The sequence below is a fragment of the Gopherus flavomarginatus genome, chromosome 6 (genome assembly GCF_025201925.1).
Source record: "Gopherus flavomarginatus isolate rGopFla2 chromosome 6, rGopFla2.mat.asm, whole genome shotgun sequence".
In the NCBI taxonomy this organism is placed as follows: Eukaryota; Metazoa; Chordata; order Testudines; family Testudinidae; genus Gopherus; species Gopherus flavomarginatus.
The window spans coordinates 24,127,079-24,149,239 of NC_066622.1; the positions used below are offsets into that span (position 1 = coordinate 24,127,079).

Here is a 22,161-nt window from a genome sequence, read left to right on the forward strand (position 1 = left end):
ACTAAAATCTGGTTTTGGAAAGACTGTGGGATAAAAATCTTCAGAGGCCAGCTCCTGCAGCCAAATGTTCCTGGAAATTAGAAGCAAAAGAAGGGTGTGCTACTGAGTGATAAAGGCAGAAAATTTTTCATTAGAAATTCATCTCTTTTCTAACATTGAAGACTATAGTGACCAGAGGCCTAGCAACATTACAAGAGTCAAGAGAACAAGAGGGATTTTTAGGTAGGCCATTGAAAGTTCTGTGATTTGAGTTCACTTTTTTATTTAAGCCTGTTTAACTCTTAGGTTTTCTCCAAAATGTTGATCAAATGTTAAAAGATTCAACAACCCTATTCCTGGTCATGTAAGAGGTAGGGAGCTCAGGATATCCATCCAAGATGTTTTTCCTCAAAAACAGGGGAACCAGATGAGATATTCCTGATATTTACGGGCTAGTCTACAGGGGAAGTTGCACCAGTTTAACTTTAAACATTTTCAACCAGCGTAATTAAGCCAATGCAAACCTCTACATGTTCACTTAAGTTTGGTTCGAGTGTAACTTATTGCACTTTAAACTTAACTCCATTCCCAACAGACTTATTAAAAATCAAAAGAAGCCACTTACATCAAAATAAGCTTGGCTACAGAGGAATCTGCACTGCTTTAAATTCACATATTAGGTTATGCTGCTACAGCTTCCCCATGTACACCTAGAAAACCACCCCAAAAAAAAACAAACCAGCAACAATTTAAAAAACAAGCCACCCCAACTCCCCACCCAGCCCACCTGTTGGGCCTTTCCTGTAGAGTATAGAGAAACAAAAAGCCAAAGAGGCAATACAAACCCAGTTTAAAAAAAAAAAAAAAACAAAAAAACCAAACCTTTGTGACTGATCTTTAAGTGAACTTAGTCATCACTCTTTTCTGCCCGAAAGCCCTAGCAGGCAAGTGTGTCATAAAAAGGACTGGATGGCTTCCTGACTAGGTGCTCATCTCATCATCACTGCTTTAAATCTAGCCCAGGTTAGCAGTAGTTGTAGAAAAAGAGTCCTCTGAGTGAGCTTATTTCCAGGGGCTCATCAGTCTGAGAATTAGTACTTTCAGTCCAGTTCATAGTTTAAATTATTTGCGTTCCTGACTGGAACCACCTCCCACAAGTTCTAGGTGATGTTAGTGTGCGCGCATGCACACACACCCTTGCTCCAAAGAACTTCCAATCTAAAAAAAGACATGAAAATCTGGGTAGCCAACAGAAAAGCAGAGCTCGCTGGACTTACAGCATGATTCCATTCCAGTTTCTCCTTCACTTGATGACCCTGCCAGTTTCCCTAATGTTATAATTAATAAGGGCCCCTGATTAAATCCATACAGAAATCCAACACACACACACACACACACACACCCACCCACCCCTGGGCATCAGCAAGCTCTGGGTAAAGCCCTAGGAGCTTACCTCACAAGAGCACTCCCCCCGTCACCTGCAGCAATGGTTCCTGCAGACCAGGGCAGGCCCATTGATAGGACAGCATGGAGAAGACAGTTACTGCAATTACACATGGAAACCCAAGTAATGGACCAGGACTCCATTGTGCTAGGCCCTGTACCAAGAGAACAAAGAGTTTACTGTATAAAGACAAGAGATGGCAGCCAGAGGCAGACACGGAGCACAAAGAAACAATACAAGACTTGCACTGTCACTGGCCTTGGTGTATACAATCTGTGGGCAGACAGGACTGCAGTCTACTACACCATCACAGCACAGAAGCAAAGTAAATGACTAGATGGAAATGGTCCTTCCTTTACATCAGAGCCCTCTGATTTACTGCCACAACTTGTGCTCCTTGTTATACAACTATACAGAACGGGGAGGGGTGAATTCTATTCTATCAGCTAAGTTTGATTACAGAATCTTTGTAATTGACATGCAGAAGAACATAGCTTGATTTTCAAATCCCAGGTGGAGTTGCACAGCTGGGGGATATAAACCTGCAATCGCAGAGAAGTTAAAACAAGAGATTTGCTAGGTTATGTCAGTCACTTCAGTGCATTGTCCTAATGCAATTTTCACTATTACCATCTGCCAAGGTTATTGTGGTGCTATAAAAGGAACACATTTAGAAGCAAGTCTGGGGTAGTTTCCTTAGTCACTAGGGCCCAAATCCTCAAAGGATTACAGTGGCAGTTGGGTGCCCAAACACAGTGGGAGCTAGGTACCTAATACCATTAAGGATCTAAACCAGACAGTCAACAGGCCACCAATTATTTGACTATGGTCAAATACGGTCAAGTATTCCAGAAAGAATGACCTGATGTAGGCAGGAGCCTACCTTTTTGACTGTTTTGCATTTTTCTGAGTTAAAATAACTCAGTTAACTTACTAGGCTTAACTATTTAAGGGTAAGTCTATTGGAGACCATAAAGTCTTACTCTTAGTTACTGTTTTAAGAAATCAGTGCTTTCAAATATTTGACTTGCCCAACCCTAATCTGGGCCCAGATGACAACACACATTTTTGTAGAATTTAAAGGATGTTATTAATTTGAAATCTAATCAGTTTTAGAAGAGTTAGAAGCAGTTTCAGTTGCCAGACTTGTCCAATACTCTTCTGATCACTGGGGTTTTTTCTGTTAATGGAACTTTTCTTCTCCTGCATTGCTATGTAAAATAGCTTCCTGCATGTATTTGTGGGTAACTGTGCATAAAATGCTGCCAAATGCACAGGGCAGACTAAAGGAAATTGAGGAAAACATTTTCTTCCCTCTTTGAGCAATAAAGAAAATCTCATGGCAGGCTACCAGCTGAAGTCTCAATACTATAAAAAGCTGACAGTTAAAAAAAATACAAGTTTTTAAAGTAGGTTTGGAATCCAAAATTGCACAGTATTGTTATTTGACTAGTGCGGACTGGGATAGAGTTTAAATACCCACAAGTAAAGTGTAGCACTTACCTGTGCTAAAGCCAAACCCCAGCTAATAAAAAAATAAATCACCTGCTTTTATCAACTGTATCTGTTAAGAACACATCAACCTGCCTTCCACTGGATGCAGAGCACAAGAGAAACCAAAATGCTTTCCTAAATTGAAAGAGCCAAATAGGTGGTTAGTCAGGCACTTCTGACACTTACCTAGAATTTAACAGGCAGAAGGCCCAGTGGCAGGTAATGTTTTCATTATTACCCCCTTCCTCCACTGCCAAGTTTCCAACCCCCATTCCTTCAACAGTTTGTCTGTCTCTCTCTCACACACACACACACACACACACACACACACACACACACACACACACACACCCCTAAACTGTAAGCTCTTCACAACTGGGACAGCCTCAGTTGTGTTTGTTTAGTGCCCAGAGCGAAGGGGCCCCAATCCTTACTGGTGCTATTGGCATACAAATAATTAAGTTGCTCAATAGCTTCTATTTACAGGCTCTTTAAAAGACAACCAGCATTTTTTTTTTTCTTTCCAAGCTTGCCTGCATCCTCTCCAGGGGCGCTGGAACAATTTGTACAATGGGGGTGCTGAGAGCCATTGAACCAAACTGTAAACCCTGGATAGAATGGAAACCACTTCAAGCCAGGGGGTCCAGCACCTATGGTCCTCTCGCCCTGCACCCTTCTCCACCTCACCCTGTTTTCTTTCAATTGCCTCCCCGCCCATGGAAGAGAAAGTCAGGATTACAGTCTTAGTCTTGCCATTCCTGGCTTTGCAGATTGACATCCTAGATGGCTCCTGGCACATATATTGTGAGCTCTCCACCTAAGTACAAGTGGAAAAGGGTATATGAAACTTAAAAACTAGAAAGGCTATATTGTAAGAATGGTCTGATTTATATTTGCAAGTGTTATGCTCCCATAATGAACAGTCTGTAATAAGCTCAGTTTGAAGAACTATAATATGAGGATGGCATTTGCTACCTTGGGATGGGGTGAGGTTGAGGGGAGGGGAGGTTCTGACATGGAAAAATTGCCTTCCAGTGTACTAATTTATTAATAAATACTAGATGTTTGTTAAAAAAAAAAAAGTCTACACAGGAACTGAATTTCTAGTGTAGAATCTCAAGCTTCTTATCAGCCAACTGAGTAAGTGTTCCAGTCCATCTTTGCTTTTCCTTGCAGGTCACACCTTCTGAGGGAGATTCAAATTTGCCTCACTGGCTGGATCATCAAGCGACTCTACATTGCCAGCAGCGGGGAGAAAAATTTGGGAGGATGACTTATGTTTAATCCCCCTCACCTATCTGTGTGAACAAGGTGGGGTGAAAAGTAAATATACCACCCATGGCAACTGGGATTGCTGAACTAAATCAGGTATCTCCCCCCATCGCTCCCAGGAAGACTGAATCCAAATACAAAGTTACTGACATAAAAATATAAGCCTGTTTCCTCAGATATGACAATTCCAGTGCAAGCAAGAGTTAGGTGACGTGGTGATAACAGACAGCAAGTTTGACATACATTCAATACTGAACCAGTTTAATCAGATTTTGGGTTTGCATTGTTCTTTTTTTCAGTATCACAAGTTCTGCATTTTCTAAGAAATACAAAGCAATCTCCTTTGAGTCACATAGAATGCTGGTCCTAGAGGAACAGAAGAACACAAGACACTAAGATACAGAGACATTTTAGAATCTCCATTCTCTAAACAATGGTTTGTATATAAAGAAAAATTCCTAATTGCCTCCCGCATCCACCCCAGTATGACATAATGCTCAGTTTACAGAAGGAAAAACCCAATTGGGTCCCATGCAACAGCAGTAAGATGCAGCTGCCCAGAAACAAGATAGTTTCCCCCAGGCCAGCGCTGAGGAGGGGTGAAACCACAGAATTCCCTGTAGCCACGCCATATCAAGTTTACTTCTCCATTATTACTAATCAGTATTCTAGTAATATACCTTTTCCACATTCTACAATGGAGTGAAAAATCCCTTCATAAAACCACTTACAGGCATCCAAATTCATCTACTCTAGATAATATAATTGAATGAGAGCAAGTTATTTCATCTACAAAATTAAGAACTGATTTGACAGGTGGAACACATGCTACTTACAGCACAGACACAGTTGTCCATTGCACTTTAAGAAGATTATGAAGTTCTGCTATCCAACAGCCTGGACACTGCTGCATGCACATGATTCTATCAACCTTCCACATAAACAAGCTGCCCTCACAATAAGGAACAAGGCTGCTCTTTATACAATTTCTATCAGATCACAGCTACTGTGTGTCACAGGGACTGCTAGGCTGACTTTCATGCTCATACATTATCCAAATAGCCATTTAATAACCACCACATTAACTATATATTTGCTTTATGTAAATTATAGGTTTTTTAAGAGAGAAACATTAATCCATTAAGGAGGATTACTGTTAACAGATGTATAATTAGTACTTCATTTTAAGACCCAGAAGTAGTGATGAACAAAAACACTGCATGTCATTCTAAAGTGCAATTAGGGTACAAGTGCTAAATTCTCAATAAAAGTAAGAGGTTCTGCAACATAAGGCTATTAATCTGACCAAAAAAGGAAAAACCAATGGCAGCTTCCATTCCCTGCCAATGGTAAACTCATGACCTTGTAATGCTCTTTTAGAGTATTTTCAAGTGCACCCTTTCCCCCCCAAACCATACAGGACCCACACCAACTAATGAGAACTAACTAAATCCTACTAGTCCACTGAGTGCATGAACTCAGCCAGACAGCTACAGTAAGGGATTCAAAACTTAACAGGAGACCCAAGTTAGAGCTCTTTTACAGTTGATGACATCTTAGCTCATACCACTGGACAAAACAAGATGTGGTATCTGAATGACCAGTTCCTCCCAGAAACAGATACTACTTTTTCACATTTGGAAAGTCTCCTGGCCTCCCACCCTCCTTGTACTTACTAAGTCCATTTGTGATCACATTTCTGGGGATGTGCAGCAACAACAGGTAAAATTATCACCCTCCTGAACTTCCCTACCTCCTGCATGGAGCAAGGTGAGAAAGTAAAGTAGATCATTCGTGCAAAAGTTAAGCAATAGGGAGAGATCACCCTCCATGATTCTCCCACCCCCCCCCCCAAATAATATCCAGGTACAATACAAAGGAAAGGCATGGTATCTTCGATTACATCCACAAAACACAACATAAATAAAAAGTGTATTGATCGAGCCCAGTCTTCCTGCTCCAGGCTGGAGTTTTCACTGCGCAAAATATTTTCCCTTGCAGTTAGTTACACCCTCCGGAGTGGGAGGGAAAGAGAGAGAACCAACCAACTCTTCCTTCTCCCAACTGCTTCTTCCAACCGAATGTAAGCAGGTCCAGAAAAACAAGCCACCAACCCTACAGATGCTGCTCTGAGAACAGAGTTGTTGACCAGCAACCCTGGAAGGATAGCTTTGCAGCCTAACAGTCCAGAAAGCAATCTAGGAGCACCAGGCAGGGTGCTGGCACTCAGGAAAGGGCTTTTTTATAATTATTATTTCAAATTCAGATTGCTTGCTTGCCTCCCTCCCTCCTTGCTGGGGGCTGGAGAGAAAGGGAAAGAATCACAGGCTCATAATCATTCTGTAATAAGAGCTACATCCTCCCCTGCTGCAGGACTGCAAAGCTAGCACATGGGGGTCAGGAGGGTAGTGCCCCACGGCAGCAGTGGAGGGAATGTGGGGGTCGCGGGGGAGAGTGGGCACACGGACAGCATACGAGGGGAACGCCAATGCTGGCTGCACCGCATCGCGGACCGATTGACTTTCTGGGAATGCGGGTGGCTCGGGGCTCACTTCTTGGAGCTCTGGGTTTTCTTGGGCAGCAGCACGGCCTGGATGTTGGGCAAGACGCCACCCTGGGCGATGGTCACCCCGCCCAGCAGCTTGTTGAGCTCCTCGTCGTTGCGGATGGCGAGCTGCAGGTGCCGGGGGATGATCCGCGTCTTCTTGTTGTCCCGGGCGGCGTTACCGGCCAGCTCCAGGATTTCCGCCGACAGGTACTCGAGCACGGCGGCCAGGTAGACGGGTGCCCCGGCCCCGACCCGCTCCGCGTAGTTGCCCTTCCTCAGGAGCCGGTGCACGCGGCCCACCGGGAACTGGAGACCAGCCCGGGAGGAGCGCGACTTGGCTTTGGCTCTCGCTTTGCCGCCGGATTTCCCTCGGCCGGACATGGCGGGGGTGACGCGGCAAGCAGAGGCCGATGCCGGCAGCGAGAAGAGGCACCGAGCCGGTCCCGGGGCCTAGGGAGGGGGACACAACACTGTTATAACGCGCAGCGGGCAGCCAGCCCCGCGGGCCACGACCCGCTCCTAGAGGCCGCACCAGGAGCCACTCGCCAGGGCTACAACGGGCTGCAGCGCCGAGAGGCCCAGCGACCTGCACCCAGCCCAACCGGTTACATGCCCCCGCCTGCAGCGAGCCACACCGCACAGCGGTGCGCATGCAATTAAAATAAACCCTACAGGGACTAAACCCCCAGGCACAGCCCTGGCCCTCACCACCGCACTCAGCACGATCTGCTCTGCTAGACGCCCGCAGCTGCAATGACAATAATACTTACAGCCGCTAGCGGATATAAATCCAAACCCAGGCCGCCGGCCGCTTCCCATTGGCGGCAGTGCGAGCCAACCAGGCTCCCATTGGCGGGTATTCCGATCCCTGATTTGCATAGGGCTCGCAACGCCCTGTACTCGGCTTCGGATGGGGCTGGAGTGGCAGTCGAGACGCTGGCTAGGCGGCCTGCAAAGAGGGCTGGTGGTGAAGCATATTAATGTGCAGCAACAGCAGCTGTAAGGAGACGGGAATCTTTGGCTGCCTCACAAAGCGATGCACTAGGGAAAGGAGATTTCTTCCCCTGCTTCGGCTATAGTGCTTTAAGTAGTCACGGTAGGCGTCTTTGGCGTCTGATCTGCTTCCTATCAGGCTCGGAGAAAACCTTCCACGCTTGAGTTCACCTTCTAGTCCCGCTATAAACACCAGTTCCTTGCACTGCACTGTGCCCCAGTAGCTCTGGGGCTCCCGGCTAAGCCTCTCTCTTTTTGTGTACAATATTCCCCTCTCTTCTTGCCCATGTATGGGCCAAATCACTTTAGTATTGGATTGAGGGGGAGGGAGAGAGTCGTCACAGGCAAGAAAAAAAATATATTTTCCCCCTCTATTGTTAAGAACAATGTGGGCAGGTAGATTTTGTGCCAGGGCAAATGACTACTGCTCCTGTCTTTCAGAACAGGGCACCCTAGCTTTGTAAGCAGGAAACTAAGAAGGAGGACGCCTCACTCTAGCCTTTGGCACCACTTAACCTCTCTTGAATATCAGCTTCCACAGCTTTAAGACTTTCCCCAGGACTGCTATGAAGTATATACATGTGGACCACTTAAACTTGAATAAATGTTTATAAAACATTTGGAAGGGCTGTATCAGTGTTAAATGCTCTAGTAGGAATAAACATTAGACACAAACCTGGCTGTATGATCCAGACTGTGCCCCTCCTGTTCAACCCTCTATTTTGACCCATCATGAATTTTGGGTAGCTCCAAACTCCAGGCTTATGCTCATGAGCAATACTTAAGTGCTAACGTGGGTTGAAGCACACCCAATGGAAGGGGAAGCAACCGGCCACCAGGCTCCTATATTAAAGTAAAAAGAGGAGTGTGCAGATTATCAGTTTTAACAGCTGTAAGTACCACCACTGGTACCTGTCCTGGTCCTGCTGGGAAGATGGACAGCTTTTGTCTACAAAACAGCAGGACTCTGAAATGAAGAGGTTTTTTTAAAAGGTGCGCCAACATAGTGACACTGTAGACCACAAACAGAAGAGCAGCCAGTAGATCACTCTCTCCCTACTTGACCAAGCTGTATTTCCCCTAGGGGAGTACCATGGAGGAGCAAGCAGTCTCTCATCTTCTCAATAAAATCAAGGACAATCAGCAAAATACAGGGGATCCCAGCTCTCTTGTAGATCCCAATTTTGGTAGGGCAGATCTGCTATCTTGGCTAATGTAAACACAGCCTTTTTTCAGCAAATAAATCCTACCATTTCTAATACTGGAGTAGTTCCATCACTGGGAGCCCTAGTGTACAGCAGCTGCATCGTCATATAAATCTACACGACACAGCGGTTAAAACCCTAGTTGCTGCTGCTTCCACCAACTTTTTCTATATTAGGGCTTCCATTTTGCTACCATCAGTGAGGGAGTGTGAAACTTTTCAGAAAAAAGGCTAACGTAGACATGTCCACACTGTCCGTCTTTGATCAAACCGATAATGGTTTGGTCTAGAAAAAGGTCTATTATCTCACTTTGCAAACACCTAAAGAAAATCTCATTTAATTTCAGTCTCCTGCTACCTTAACAGGATGGGCTTTTTCCTTTCCCAAAACTAATAAACTTCTCTGGCTAGTGGCAATGGGTTTGCAAGCCCCTGGTTTTAGGGGCTAGGTTTTATACTCGCATGTAAAAGACAATTCCTCATTCCTGAGAGATCAACACTAAAAAAAAATAAAAAATTGTTTTCTAAGGTTACTGACACAGCTGCTGGCAGAACTGGCATTTGGCTTTCAACAGAAGGGCTTTATTTGAAGCAAGTATATGAGCTTCAGGATGAGATTATGGCACCAAGTATGTTCATTAAAAAAAAATTAACAGTTTCTGAATGGAGACACATTTGATTTGGAAATAGACGTAAGTTTAAAGGTGTTTAGAAATGACAGTTATAAATATAGTTATTTAGTGATAACACTTCTGGTGCTTTCTACCTGCAAAATGCTCTACACATAATTAGCTCTTATGAGTGTTAGGGAGAAGGATTATTCCCCATTTACAGATGGGAAAATTGAGGCAGAGAGGGATTATGAGTGGATCAAGGCAATAAAGGAATATTAGGAGGATTAGAATTCAGGTATTCCTGATTGCCAGGTCTGTATTCACCTCATGCCTCCCTCCATTAGTAGCAACACGGAGTTTTAAAACAATTATTAAATGCATGCTTGTTACTTTTTGTAGAGTCTGTTCTGTAATGGTTGCTGTTTACAGCCAATGCACTGAAGAAAGACAGCAAAATCATTCTGTCTAGAGAAGAAATTACTTGGCAGAGGAAGAAAACTATTTCTCATTTTCTGCATGTTGCTTGCTGAAGCACATAGATGATGTTGAGGCAAAAGTTTCAGGGACCACAAATCAAGCCCTCTGATTCTTCCAGTCTGGAATAGGACTGAAATTAGATAAATTATTTTGTCTTGAGAGATTAATGATGGAAATGATAGGGAAATAGACTGCAAAACTGTTTCTGGCTAGTTTACATTAACCATAGACTAGGGGAAACCCTACATCCACCCAAACTACTGATGAGCTAGCAGGAGACATTCCCTAGCTCCTCAAAGATGTCAGAAATGAGGCTCAATGGAGCATTTCCCAATGAATGTAATGTAGCAAGTTATGGTCAGATTCTCATATATCTTGGATACAGTTTGATACTTTTAAAATAACTCACTTCCTTGCAGCATGGATTTGGTTCTCCCCCATTTAATGGTATCTCACCATACTCCTGTTTGACACTCCAAGGGCTGCTGCTCAACCGCCCATCCCCCAAGACTCTCCACAGCAGCTAAGCATCTGTGGAGCTCCCTTAGAACAAAGCAGTTCTGAGTGGAGCCATCAATCTGCCTTCTGAGAATATTTTAATTTGTAAATAAACTCTTACCTCTCCAAGAACTTTATCCAACCAAAAGTCTTACAGCTCACTATACTCTACGAATTCTCTCTTTTCCCAAGAGTGAGGAAGACACATTATTCCCATTGCTTGTGGAATGGATGATTATGGATTGATAACAAGTACAGAGAGACAGACTCACACACGGACACATCACAACAAGCCAACTGATCGATTTTTATTTTCTACAAACTACTACTTCAAATACAAATAAGTGATGCTCTCCAGAGAACTCCCACATGCTAAGGGCTTTGCTCTAACATTTGACTCTCACTGTTTGTTCAGGTCCCAGACCAAAGACAAAAAAATATACTTTAGTGACAGTCCAGTGATCTACCTACTCAACAGAGTGATTGTTCCCTCTCTGTATCAAGAATTCAGAAAATACTCTCTAAATCTTAAAATCCTATTAATAAAAAGATTGCACAAACATTATGGCCAAGACAAGTTTTCCCACACTACTCCCCCCAAAAAATAATAAAGCTAGGAGTTATGGCTGCCACAGGAGACAGATTAAACCCAGTAATTCTCAGGAACCTACTCTCTAAGGTCATGCCAACGCATTAAAGCTTGTTTTTCAGTGGTACTGAGTACCTGCAGCTTCTATTGACTTCACTTGGAGCTGTGGGCATTCAGCACTTCTGAACATCAGAACTTTTTTCTGTTTAAATTTACCAGTGTTGCTACTGTCAATGTGAGATCTGGTGTAGACAATATGCTGCCATTTTACCACTGTGTCATCTAACCCTGCTCAGAGCATGGTTAGACAAAACTGGTTAAAATACTGACTCAGGGCCTACATTATAACTTCCATTGCTGCCACCAGTGGTAGCAACAGTGGGAAATTTGAGGGGATACTTCTAGTGGCTTCCATATTATATCACCACTGGGGAATGGTTTTCAAAGCAGCCCTTGACAATAGCACACAGACTCCTTAAAGACAGGTCAGCCTGTCAGAAATGGGACAGACAATGCGCATGGAAAAGGACTTAAAGGTAAGGCCACTTTTTACTTTCACCAGCAAAACTGACTTAAGGCATTTCTCTCTTATTCTTACACACACACACAAACACACACAGCCCTCCCCATTTCCACAGCAGAATGCTTCCTCAGTTTTAAAAGGGACCTGTACCCATAGCACTTGCTTCCAGGATCCTGAACATCCTCCTTTCCACATATGACATCAGGATTCCACTGTTCTGGAACCCGTATGCAGAGGCCCATACATGTTGCTGTGCTGACACAAAGCAAGGCAGGTTACCCCAGAATTTCCTGACCTTGGGAAATGGGGCTCTGTCTCTGATTTAAATACCAATTTAACATAGGTTATTTTGTTCATTTTTCAGCTGCAGAAGTTCTCAAGCATCAAAAGTGTCCAAAATAACCTATATAGAACAGACACTATATAGGAGAATTAACACAAAGGAGAACCAGTTGAATACCACTGCAGGAAAGAATTCCATGCAGTTTTTCTGTTCCTCATCCAATGGGAAGAGCATGGACTGGGTTTAAGTGCCTCTCACACATGTATCTAATCCATAAATGTTCCCAAGGCAGGTCAGTGCCAACCACTGGGCTACAGTGAAAAAGTTGGTGGGAGGTGAGCATTTCACATTAAATCTATGTCCCTGCTAAGGGAAGACAACAAAGAAAATTTTAAAAACCAAACACTGCTCTCTTGAATCAGTAAATAATCAGCACAAGAAGGGAAACAAGCTACAGAAATCACATGAGTGCTAGAGATCATGGTTAAATGCTCAATGCAACAAGGTCACAGGAATCTCAGTACCAGTCTGCAGGATCTAACAGGCTAACATGCTGCATCTACTTAGGAACACAGAACTGAAATTCAGTTCATTGAGTTTTGGGCTTCTTTGCACAAGGATCCCCTTCTTCCTTCTTCAGCCACTGGTGCATTAAGGCTGCACTGGTTCTCTTGGGTGCAGCGATTTGGATGAACTGGCTGGACCATCTCGGCAAATCATCTTCCTCTTTCTTGGGAGATTTGTTTTTCATCCAATCCAACATCATTTTGCTGCTAGTGCTGACTTTGGTTTCCTGGCAGGACAAATTACAATAAGAAAAACAAGAACCACAGAAATAGCTGGTCATATATGCAAGGCACATCAGAAAATGCCCACATGGGTACCAAGTCAATGAGCTGGGTCCATTTTCAGAATGGGGAAGGTGCAGCAGCAACATCACTCCCTACAGTTACACAGCCTTGCAGAAGGTCCCCATGGAAGTCCCAGTCAGATTAATCCTAAATGCCATTCAGGAAAGAATATACTGTACTAAGCAGAGTGATTCCAACACTTCACAACATGGTTTATTTCTGGAAGAGCAGGAAAAGGAATGGGAATCCTTGAGGGGCCTTCACTGCAGTGACTCTCTCTCCAACTGAGGATGGATGGCTGCCTTTGGGAACATAAAAACAGCCATACTGGGTCAGACCAAAGGTCCATCTATCCCAGTATCCTGTCTTCCAACAGTGGCCAATACCAAGTGCCCTCAAGGGAATGAACAGAACAGGTAATCACCAAGTGATCCATCCCCTGTCACCCATTCCCAGCTTCTAACAAACAGAGGCTAGGGACACCATCCCTATCCATCCTGGCTAATAGCCATTGATGGACCTGTCCTCCATGAACTTACCTAGATCTTTTTTGAACCCTGTTATAGACTTGGCCTTCACAACGTCCTCTGGCAAGGAGTTCCACAGGTTGACTGTGTGTTGTGTGAAAAAATACTTCCTTTTGTTTGTTCTAAACCTTCTGCCTGTTAATTTCATTTGGTGACCCCTAGTTCTTGTGTTATGAGAAGGAGTAAATAACACTTCCTGATTTGGGAGTTTCTCAGAGCCATCCTGAATCAGTTAGAAGGAGTAGCTCAAGAATCTTACATGGCATAATCTACCTCTCATCCTCAAGCGCTGAGTGAGCTCCCAGCCCCTAATGAACATCTACCAAAACATGTGATTTATTCTCTTATATTCTATGGCGTGGCCTCCCCCCATGAGTAAAATTTTTGAATACCTTATTTTTTATTGCATTTTTAGCCCATTACACAACTTTGATGCATTATTTATTCTGTCATATAAGATGATAAATTTGCACGCTAGGATCTGCAATCTGTATTTATATTTTACTTCAAACATTCTATTTTCCCTTTTGTCACTATTAACGAAAACAGCACACACACACCCCGAGCCTGGTGACCCTTAAGCCTGGCACTCCAGGCAGTCACCTGCCCCTAAATCCAGCCCTTCATTTTCTCCTCTGTAAAAGGCCCTTCCAGCCTGAACAATCTATGCATCTATGAAAATGGGTATAAATTATCGACCTGACAGGCAGGATTAATTCATTAACATTTGGAAAGAGCAGCAGAACCCCCACTTAGACAAAGGACAAAGTACAATTATATTTATTATTATTAAACTGTATTATGGTAGGGAAGTCTGATTTGTGTCAACCACCAGATCTCACCGTCTTTGGTCCCAGCCCAGTGGGAACGAGGCATTCTGGTGTATTGTTTCTGGAGTTGTTTACTATAGTGGAAACCGGGTGGAAAGCAATGTTCTCTGTGGAGTGGATGAGCCTAAGGGCTTCCTGTGTTGATACCTCTGTAAAGTCCAACCATTTCCTGATGGCCTCATCCCCATCCAGGATAGCTGGCATCCTAAACATGGGAGGAGATGCAGAAATCTTAAGACCACATAGAGAAACACAACTTATCCGCCATGTGGCAGGACTGGGTGATTTGGGTGAAAGCCAAATTAAGATCCAGAATTAGCTGGAATCTGGATCATGTTATCTGGGGATTAACTGTGTTGGCAATAACTCTTATCATGTTAAGAAAAGGCTAAAAGGCATACAGACCTCATTTCTGAAGCCGTGGGGAAAGGACTGAGCAATGCAATGTTTTTCTGTGAGGCAAACAGTGTGCTAACTTCACCAAAGCAGCCTGCTTCCCCAGAGGAGGCAAAGGGTCTGTCAATCATTAGGCAGCCTTATGAGCAATTCAATTCTTATTGCTACCAGCAAGGGGCCAAAAACAGTGATTTATGGCAAGAGCAAAATTCAGTGACCTGAAACAAGTCAGTAATGTTCTAATGTACTTCTCTAAGGGGATCAGGCAGAAAGAGCATGGAAGAATTTCTGGCCTGTGTGTTCTTGGCCACCAAGGCTATGTATGTACAGTCACACTACCTGCTCCACAGAGGTAAAAGGAAGGTTTTCTGCCACACACTCCCCACTAATCTCTGCCAGCCTAAACTCTACCAGTCACAGCCAGTCATTCTCACTTGCCTGTTATGGATAGCACTTAAGCCTTTAGACGCATCTACTGTGATGATGGTGTAGGTGTACAATGCATCCCCTCCATCAGGAGGTTCCCAGCAATCAAAAATCCCAGCCATGGTGAGTAACCTCCAGCCTTTCCACTCTTCATCATCATCTTTCCCATCTGCCTGGAAAAAAAAGATACAGAATGATCACAATCTTTCCTAACCTCCTTCCTGTGCTAGGTAATTTCAATACAAAGATATTTAAAGGCTATCTGATACCTCACAGAAAACACTGAAAACCAGTGTAGTTCAGCTACCCATGACTCATTTGCTATTTTAATTACTCTTCTCTATTTCTAGGGATGTTTACACAAAAACTTTATTAGGAGCATCATCTTACATTGATACTTTTCAACCTCTCAAAGTCAATATCCTCCACCTGTGCATCGTAATCTGTTACTTTGGAAATTATTGTGAAGTCACAGAAAAGGAGAAAGGATAAGAAACAGTAGCAGAGAAGATATTCCATGTAACAGATTACATTTCCATGAAAAAATAAATAATGAGGGGAGAAAGCACAACAGACAGAGAAGAGTTTCTGAGATTATTCAGAACTCTGCTCTGTGAAATTTTAGCAAGGACCATTGACTTCAACGGGAGCACTTTGCGCTCAGCACTTCTCAGGATCAAGCCCTACATTAGAACAGTGAAGGGAAGCACACTATAGATCAAAAGGCCATGCACAGACTGCAGCATTGGGTGTACCAACACATATTACAGCAACAGTTCCAAACATAAGAGAAGTTAATCTTTCTGCATTTCAGGACTTTAATATATAGGGGATGACTACATGACTGCAGGACATCTTCCATCACTGCCAAAGCCCTCTTTCCACCTGCCTGGAAGTTAGGCCTCACCACACATTCAAGCTGCACTGTCTCCAATATCCTATGCCTGAACCTCAATCACAAACACAGCTGGAGCGAGCAGGAATTTACAAAATAAATATGTTTTTCTTCAGGATAAGTGACAACTGATTAATATTTCTAAAGCCTTTGCAAACCAAAAAGTGCTATATTGCATTGCTGAATATTAAAACAACATTGTTGCTGGGAATCCAGTACCATTTCTTGCTTGGGCTGTGGGAAGTAAATGAAATAGGGCTGCTTCTTTCCATTGTGCTGCTGCCATTCATAGAATCCATCTGCCAGCACTACACAGCGCTTGCCCTTTATCAGAGGTCCCTTTGGGAAGAGAAGATTTGACCATGTCACAAATCAAAGCAGATGGCAGCTTGGAAAGTATTAAAATAAAAGAAACATGTTTGTTAGGAGGGGAGGACAAGGCCATGGCTGAAGTATAGGGAACACATTTATTTATAACCCTTTTCGTATTTTATAACTGATCCTCAAATACATAGACATAAAAGCTGTAGGTCCACACTGGGGTTCTGTTCACATAAAACTATGCTCTGCTATCAGGGTTTATACCACTATTAAAAGCTCTTGAGGAAGTTAGAGCCTTATTATGTAGTTAATTACTGTATATGTGTCTTATACATAGTTATCTGGTAGTGTCCCCTAACCACCTAGGAATTAAAATGGATTAATACATGGTGGTGGCGGCATGAGAACTCCACACTAGCACAAGATGAAAATCTAGTCATTCTATTCCATTCAAGAAGTTTGATTTAGTTTAAAATATGTCACTGTAGTAATTGGCACTCTGTCTACTCCCTTTCATTAATATCAATGGGAGATAGGCACCTAAATCCCCACCCCACACCAAAATTAAGTTGGAGGTCTTCTGCAAGTAATACTCAGGGTAATTCTGAAAGTCTCTATTTCACTGAAGGTTATGAGCAGTAAGATAAAATAATCCTTCATGTTCTCACCTTCCATCATTTACAGCATGACAGAACCCCTTTTATAGACTCCCACTAAACAGTATACCCACCTTCTAGCTGAGAGGGGTAGTATAAGTCTACCTATGGAGCTCTTTGTGCTGCTGCTCAATAGGCTTAGCAGACAAGCTTTTTATTAATTTCAAGCAGAATTTTATTCCAAAAGCTTTCTTTTTATAGAGCCAATGCCTTTGTTTTCTCCAGTCTGAACTGTACTTGAACCAAACAGCGGGTTATCTTAAGGCCACCTGGTCAAATACAGCATGCGAAAAGCTATCACTTGTCGGGTACTTCTATTTCAATGAAACTGAGATGCAAGGTTTTACAATGTGTCATTCAGAAGGATTTATTTTCTGTGCAACAGGGTGGTGGTGGCCAATTCTTGTTAGGAAGAGGTTTAGATCTCTGGTTTACAAGTCATTAGTAGCACTGCTAGGAGCTGATGATTATAAAATCTTCTCTCTCTCTCAAGACTTATTAAACGCGATAATATTGTAAACTTACCTTGTAGGACAGTTTCTCCATCATAGTATCGCTGCGGCAGTTGGACGTTTTATACTGCATTTTGGAAGGGTCATCTTCTCTAAACCAGGCTGGGACTAATCCCCAGCGCATAGCCGCAATGACACGCTCAGAAGAGTCAGCATCCTGTCACATAAAATGCAAGTACATGCAAGACAGGAGCAGACAGCAAATTACAAAGTAATCAGAGCATATCATAGCTCTCTGCCTTCTCCATTATATAGTGGAAACTACAAACAAATCACAGCAAACTCACTCACTACAACTAGTAGCAGAGAGCCTAACAAGAAAAAAGGAGCTTACAGATAACTTATTAAAGTAACATCTTACATTTTACGAAGAAAGGTTACTTTCTGACGAGAAAGAAACTTTTGGTTGCTGTTCTGCTAGTTACTTTTCTTTGCAATTCTATCACTTCTTTTTTGTATGCGTGTGAGAATATACTCTGTGCTGATACATGACTGCAACCGAAAAATGATTCAAAAGTAATCAGTAATTATTACTCCTCTGAGAAAGTCATTGAAAATATGCAAGGGATTAATTTTCAGACCCAGCAATATGCAATAAGGCAATTAAAAAAAATAAATATAAACACCAGTGGTTATAAGGAACATTCACTATATAATACAATATTTGCGTATAATAGTAAATTTGCAATTTTTACTTAACTAATACTATTCAGGGATCTTCCACTCTAAGCATATTATACATTCTGCCCTACTAAAAAAAGTCCCAGCAACACTGTCATCTTAGGGCCTTTCCCAATGCAGTGAATAATTATAAAAGGACACTGTTAGGTTCCTTATATTTTTTATTTTTACAAAAATTCTTACAAATGTTACAAAAATAACTTTGTTTTAATAATCTGAGCATTTTTAAAGTCTAACTTCCTTTCACTGTTCACATTTTTGCATTTTTTCTCAGCTTGGACAATGGAAACAGACTGTGGGTTTCACTTCTGCTTCTAGTCAAATTCACTTTCTGATTCTCAGGTGCTAGCCAAAAGCTGCAATGTTTGGGTGGTTAATACCACAGGGAAATGGTTTGTTAAAAAAAGTTCCCAATGAACAAAACTACACAGAAACATTTCTATTGGCCTTCAGTTTTGAAAAACCTTTCAGGCCTACAAGCAGAACAGAAAGCAGCAAAGAAAAGCACAAATCCAATTGTTTCTGCTTCAACATTGTAAATAAAGTGTGTCACACTGTCCCCAAATAGTGAATAAGCATGGAAAGTAGTTTAATAAAGATGACTGGATGATCAGATGTTTGCCTGTGTTAATAGTTAGGCTGCTGGTACGCTCGAGACCACTACTATCACATTGACCAGTACCATCTCATTGTTTCCTTATACTCCTCCATCAGTTTGCCTACATCCATCTGTTGTCTCTGGTCTTACACACTGATAGTAAGTTCCTTGAGACAGGGACAATCTTTTTTGTTCTCTGTTTGTATAGCGCCTAGCATAATGGGGTCCTGGTCCATAAATGGGGCTCCTAAGCACTACAGTAATATAAATAATAAATACATATGTTTCAAGCACCATCTTTTTCTTCTTTGTGATCTCATCAGCTATTGCAGGAGAATTGTGGAATTTTAAGTATAATATTTAAGCAGTAAAGGAAGTAGTTTTCAAATACTGTGTTTTAAAATGCTGTACAGGTGTATTGGTTTAGGATGATAAAGTGTTAATATTTTTAAATTTAATCTTTAAACATTTCTGGTTCTACAAATCTAAGCAGTTGTAACAAATAACTAATTCCTGACATTTCAGCAGAACTTAAAACACCCTTTTACTGTAGAAGTGGGAACACATACAGAACTATTAATATGGCAAGCATGTGTACTGAAAAGCCTGAAATGTCAGTATGAATTCCTGCAAAGCATATACTAGCAGTAAGAGTCTGGAGATACGGAACTAAAACTAAACTACTAAGGCTTGAAGAGACTGAAACCTGTGATACTCCAAAATATAAAGACATTTATATCAAATTGGTCAAGTACAGTTGTGAAATATGCAGTTACCCCCCTTCAAACTACTATTCATTGTATATGATGCACCATAATGCATGCTGAGTAATTTGTTCTGCTTGAAGGCTACCTTTTCAAAGTGTCGTCGGGAAACCAGCACAGGGCTGTTGGACTGGGGACTCTTGTTGTAGGAGGGGCTGTATTTATCAGCATCTCTCCATTCAGGTTGTCTTATTCTACCATGGTTATCACGGTACACACAGGCCCGGCGGATGCGATCTGCTCCCAGAGCACAGGCCGTGCGCCCACACATTCTTCACAAGTTTCCTAAAGGAAGAAGACATATGCTGTGGAACAACGGCCTAAAATCTGACTTCAGGTGACAAAGCATGATCACATTTCTCCTACATGCATGTCTTCCCCTACGACTCAGCCTATGGCAAGGTGTCAGGGGTTTATTATTTACAGAGCCCAAAAGTGTGCTGATACTGTAAAAAAAAAAAAAAAGAAGACCCTAAGACTTTAATAATCTAAGGAAGCATACAATGAACAGATGAGAGTACAAGTGGTGAGTGGCTAAAGTGTCATATTTAAAGCACACCACATAGTTCCATGGGCTTTTTAATACTTAATTCCCCCAAACCTTCTCCTCCATCTGTGATGTTAACACTTCTTTCAGTGGGATAACTAAGGATTGCAGTTGAGTAACATTCAGAGGGGGGCTGGGAGGCCACATGCTCAAAGCTATCTTTAATTGTTACATGGTGCTCAGATAGAAGAAATAGGTGCCTTGAAAAAAAAATAAGATGGATTGGTTTTGCTGCCCACTAACATATCCACTGAAACAGACCTCCGGACACAGGCTAGGGGAGCCCTTTGTGCCCCTGTGTTTACTTTAACCATACATTTAAATCTACAGGAATCAGTAAGTCAGGGGATGCCCCAAGCAGCACAGCTCTGGGAAAGGGAGAGTGGGAATTGCTACTCTAGGTCACTGGTTATTGGACTGGGTTTTTTGAGGGCCAGCCTGGTAGAGTATGGAAAAGGGGTCCCCTGCTCAGACAGAGAGGAGTTTGGAGAAAGTCAGGGGACTGAGAGGGGCTGCTGATAGGGGGGAGGGGGAATTGTAGGGGGTTCCTGGTGGGGGAGAAAGGAGCTGGGAGAGCTCCCTGCTGGGAGAGGCGGGTGCAGGGCTCACGACCCAGGGACTGAGGGGGTCTCTGGTGGGGGAGGGGGGGAGTTCCTGCCCAGCAACTGAGGGGGTTTCTCGTGGGGAGCAGAGAGCTGGGGGGGAGGTTCCTGCGCAGGGATTGAGGGGTTCTCCGGTGGGGGTCGGGGACGGGTCCTGCCCAGGGACTGAGGGGGTCTCCGGTGGGGGTCGGGGACGGGTCCTGCCCAGGGACTGAGGGGCTCTCCGGTGGGGGGGGGATTCCTGCCCAGGGACGGAGGGGCTCTCCGGTGAGGGTCGGGGCGGGTCCTGCCCAGGGACTGAGGGGCTCTCCGGTGGGGGGGGGGATTCCTGCCCAGGGACGGAGGGACCGGGGCAGGTCCTGCCCAGGGACGGAGGGGCTCTCCGGTGTGGGGAGGGGTTCTTGCCCAGGGACGGAGGGGCTCTCCGGTGGGGGGGGAAGATTCCTGCCCAGGGACGGAGGGGGTCTCCGGGGGGGGGGGAGATTCCTGCCCAGGCACGGAGGGGCTCTCCGGTGGGGGTCGGGGAGGGTTCTGCCCAGGGACGGAGGGGGTCTCCGGTGGGGGTCGGGGCGGGTCCTGCCCAGGGACGGAGGGGCTCTCCGGTGGGGGTCGGGGAGGGTTCTGCCCAGGGACGGAGGGGGTCTCCGGTGGGGGTCGGGGCGGGTCCTGCCCAGGGACGGAGGGGCTCTCCGGTGGGGGGGGGGATTCCTGCCCGGGGACGGAGGGGCTCTCCGGTGGGGGTCGGGGCGGGTCCTGCCCAGGGACGGAGGGGCTCTCCGGTGGGGGGGGGGATTCCTGCCCGGGGACGGAGGGGCTCTCCGGTGGGGGTCGGGGCGGGTCCTGCCCAGGGACGGAGGGGCTCTCCGGTGGGGGTCGGGGCGGGTCCTGCCCAGGGACGGAGGGGCTCTCCGGTGGGGGGGGGATTCCTGCCCAGGGACGGAGGGGCTCTCCGGTGGGGGGGGGGGATTCCTGCCCGGGGACGGAGGGGCTCTCCGGTGGGGGACGGGGAGGGTCCTGCCCAGGCACGGAGGGGCTCTCCGGTGGGGGACGGGGAGGGTCCTGCCCAGGCACGGAGGGGCTCTCCGGTGGGGGTCGGGGAGGGTTCTGCCCAGGGACGGAGGGGGTCTCCGGTGGGGGTCGGGGCGGGTCCTGCCCAGGCACGGAGGGGCTCTCCGGGGGGGGCCTGTCCGGGGGTACGCTGGCCCCATGGTGGGTTCCTATGGGGCTCGCCTCGCCCTGATCTCTCACAGGCCGCCCCGCCGCCCAGCCCAGGGTAGGTCCCGCTCACCCGGCCGTTACCGACACCTCAGCCCGCCCGCTGCTCCTGCCGCCAACAGCCCGGCGGGGGCGGGTCCGAGCCGCCGCCTGTGAGAGGGCAGCGGTGGGCACGTGACGGGGATGGTGCAGCGCCCCGCAAGGCTCTGCCCGCGGCCCCGCGGACTGGCGAGGGTGAGCGCGGGGGCAGCTCCTCCCGCCCCGCCGCAGCCAGGCTTCTCCCTGCCCCGGGGCGGTGCAGTCCCAGCCCAGCCCCCGCGGGAGAGCCGGGCTCCACGCTGGGCAGTGGGACCAGACAGCAAATGTGAAAATCGGGACGGGGGGGTGAGGGTAATTGGAGCCTAAATAGGGAAAAGACCCAA

At 45.0% G+C, this 22,161-nt stretch overlaps 2 protein-coding genes across 4 annotated transcripts; both read right to left on the reverse strand.

Moving 5' to 3' along the window:
- Positions 1 to 4,433: 4,433 nt before the first annotated feature.
- On the reverse strand, positions 4,434 to 7,187 carry LOC127053582 (histone H2A type 2-B). The gene has a single exon (XM_050958544.1). The coding sequence runs from the start codon at positions 7,116 to 7,118 to the stop codon at positions 6,738 to 6,740; it is 381 nt and encodes a 126-aa protein (XP_050814501.1). The 5' UTR covers positions 7,119 to 7,187; the 3' UTR covers positions 4,434 to 6,737.
- A 3,623-nt stretch (positions 7,188 to 10,810) lies between these two features.
- On the reverse strand, positions 10,811 to 21,917 carry HMCES (5-hydroxymethylcytosine binding, ES cell specific). 3 transcript variants are annotated; one of them, XM_050958523.1, is made up of 7 exons: positions 21,813 to 21,917; positions 19,464 to 19,660; positions 17,346 to 17,489; positions 16,063 to 16,182; positions 14,961 to 15,121; positions 14,139 to 14,331; positions 10,811 to 12,711 (listed from the first exon to the last, which is right to left on the reverse strand). In XM_050958523.1, exons 2-7 carry the CDS (start codon positions 19,644 to 19,646, stop codon positions 12,508 to 12,510), a joined length of 1,005 nt encoding a protein of 334 aa, XP_050814480.1. In that variant the 5' UTR covers positions 19,647 to 19,660; positions 21,813 to 21,917; the 3' UTR covers positions 10,811 to 12,507. The 3 variants fall into 3 exon arrangements, with proteins under 3 accessions (XP_050814480.1, XP_050814481.1, XP_050814483.1); XM_050958524.1 differs by lacking the exon at positions 21,813 to 21,917 and adding an exon at positions 21,773 to 21,793; XM_050958526.1 differs by lacking the exon at positions 16,063 to 16,182.
- Positions 21,918 to 22,161: the final 244 nt, after the last annotated feature.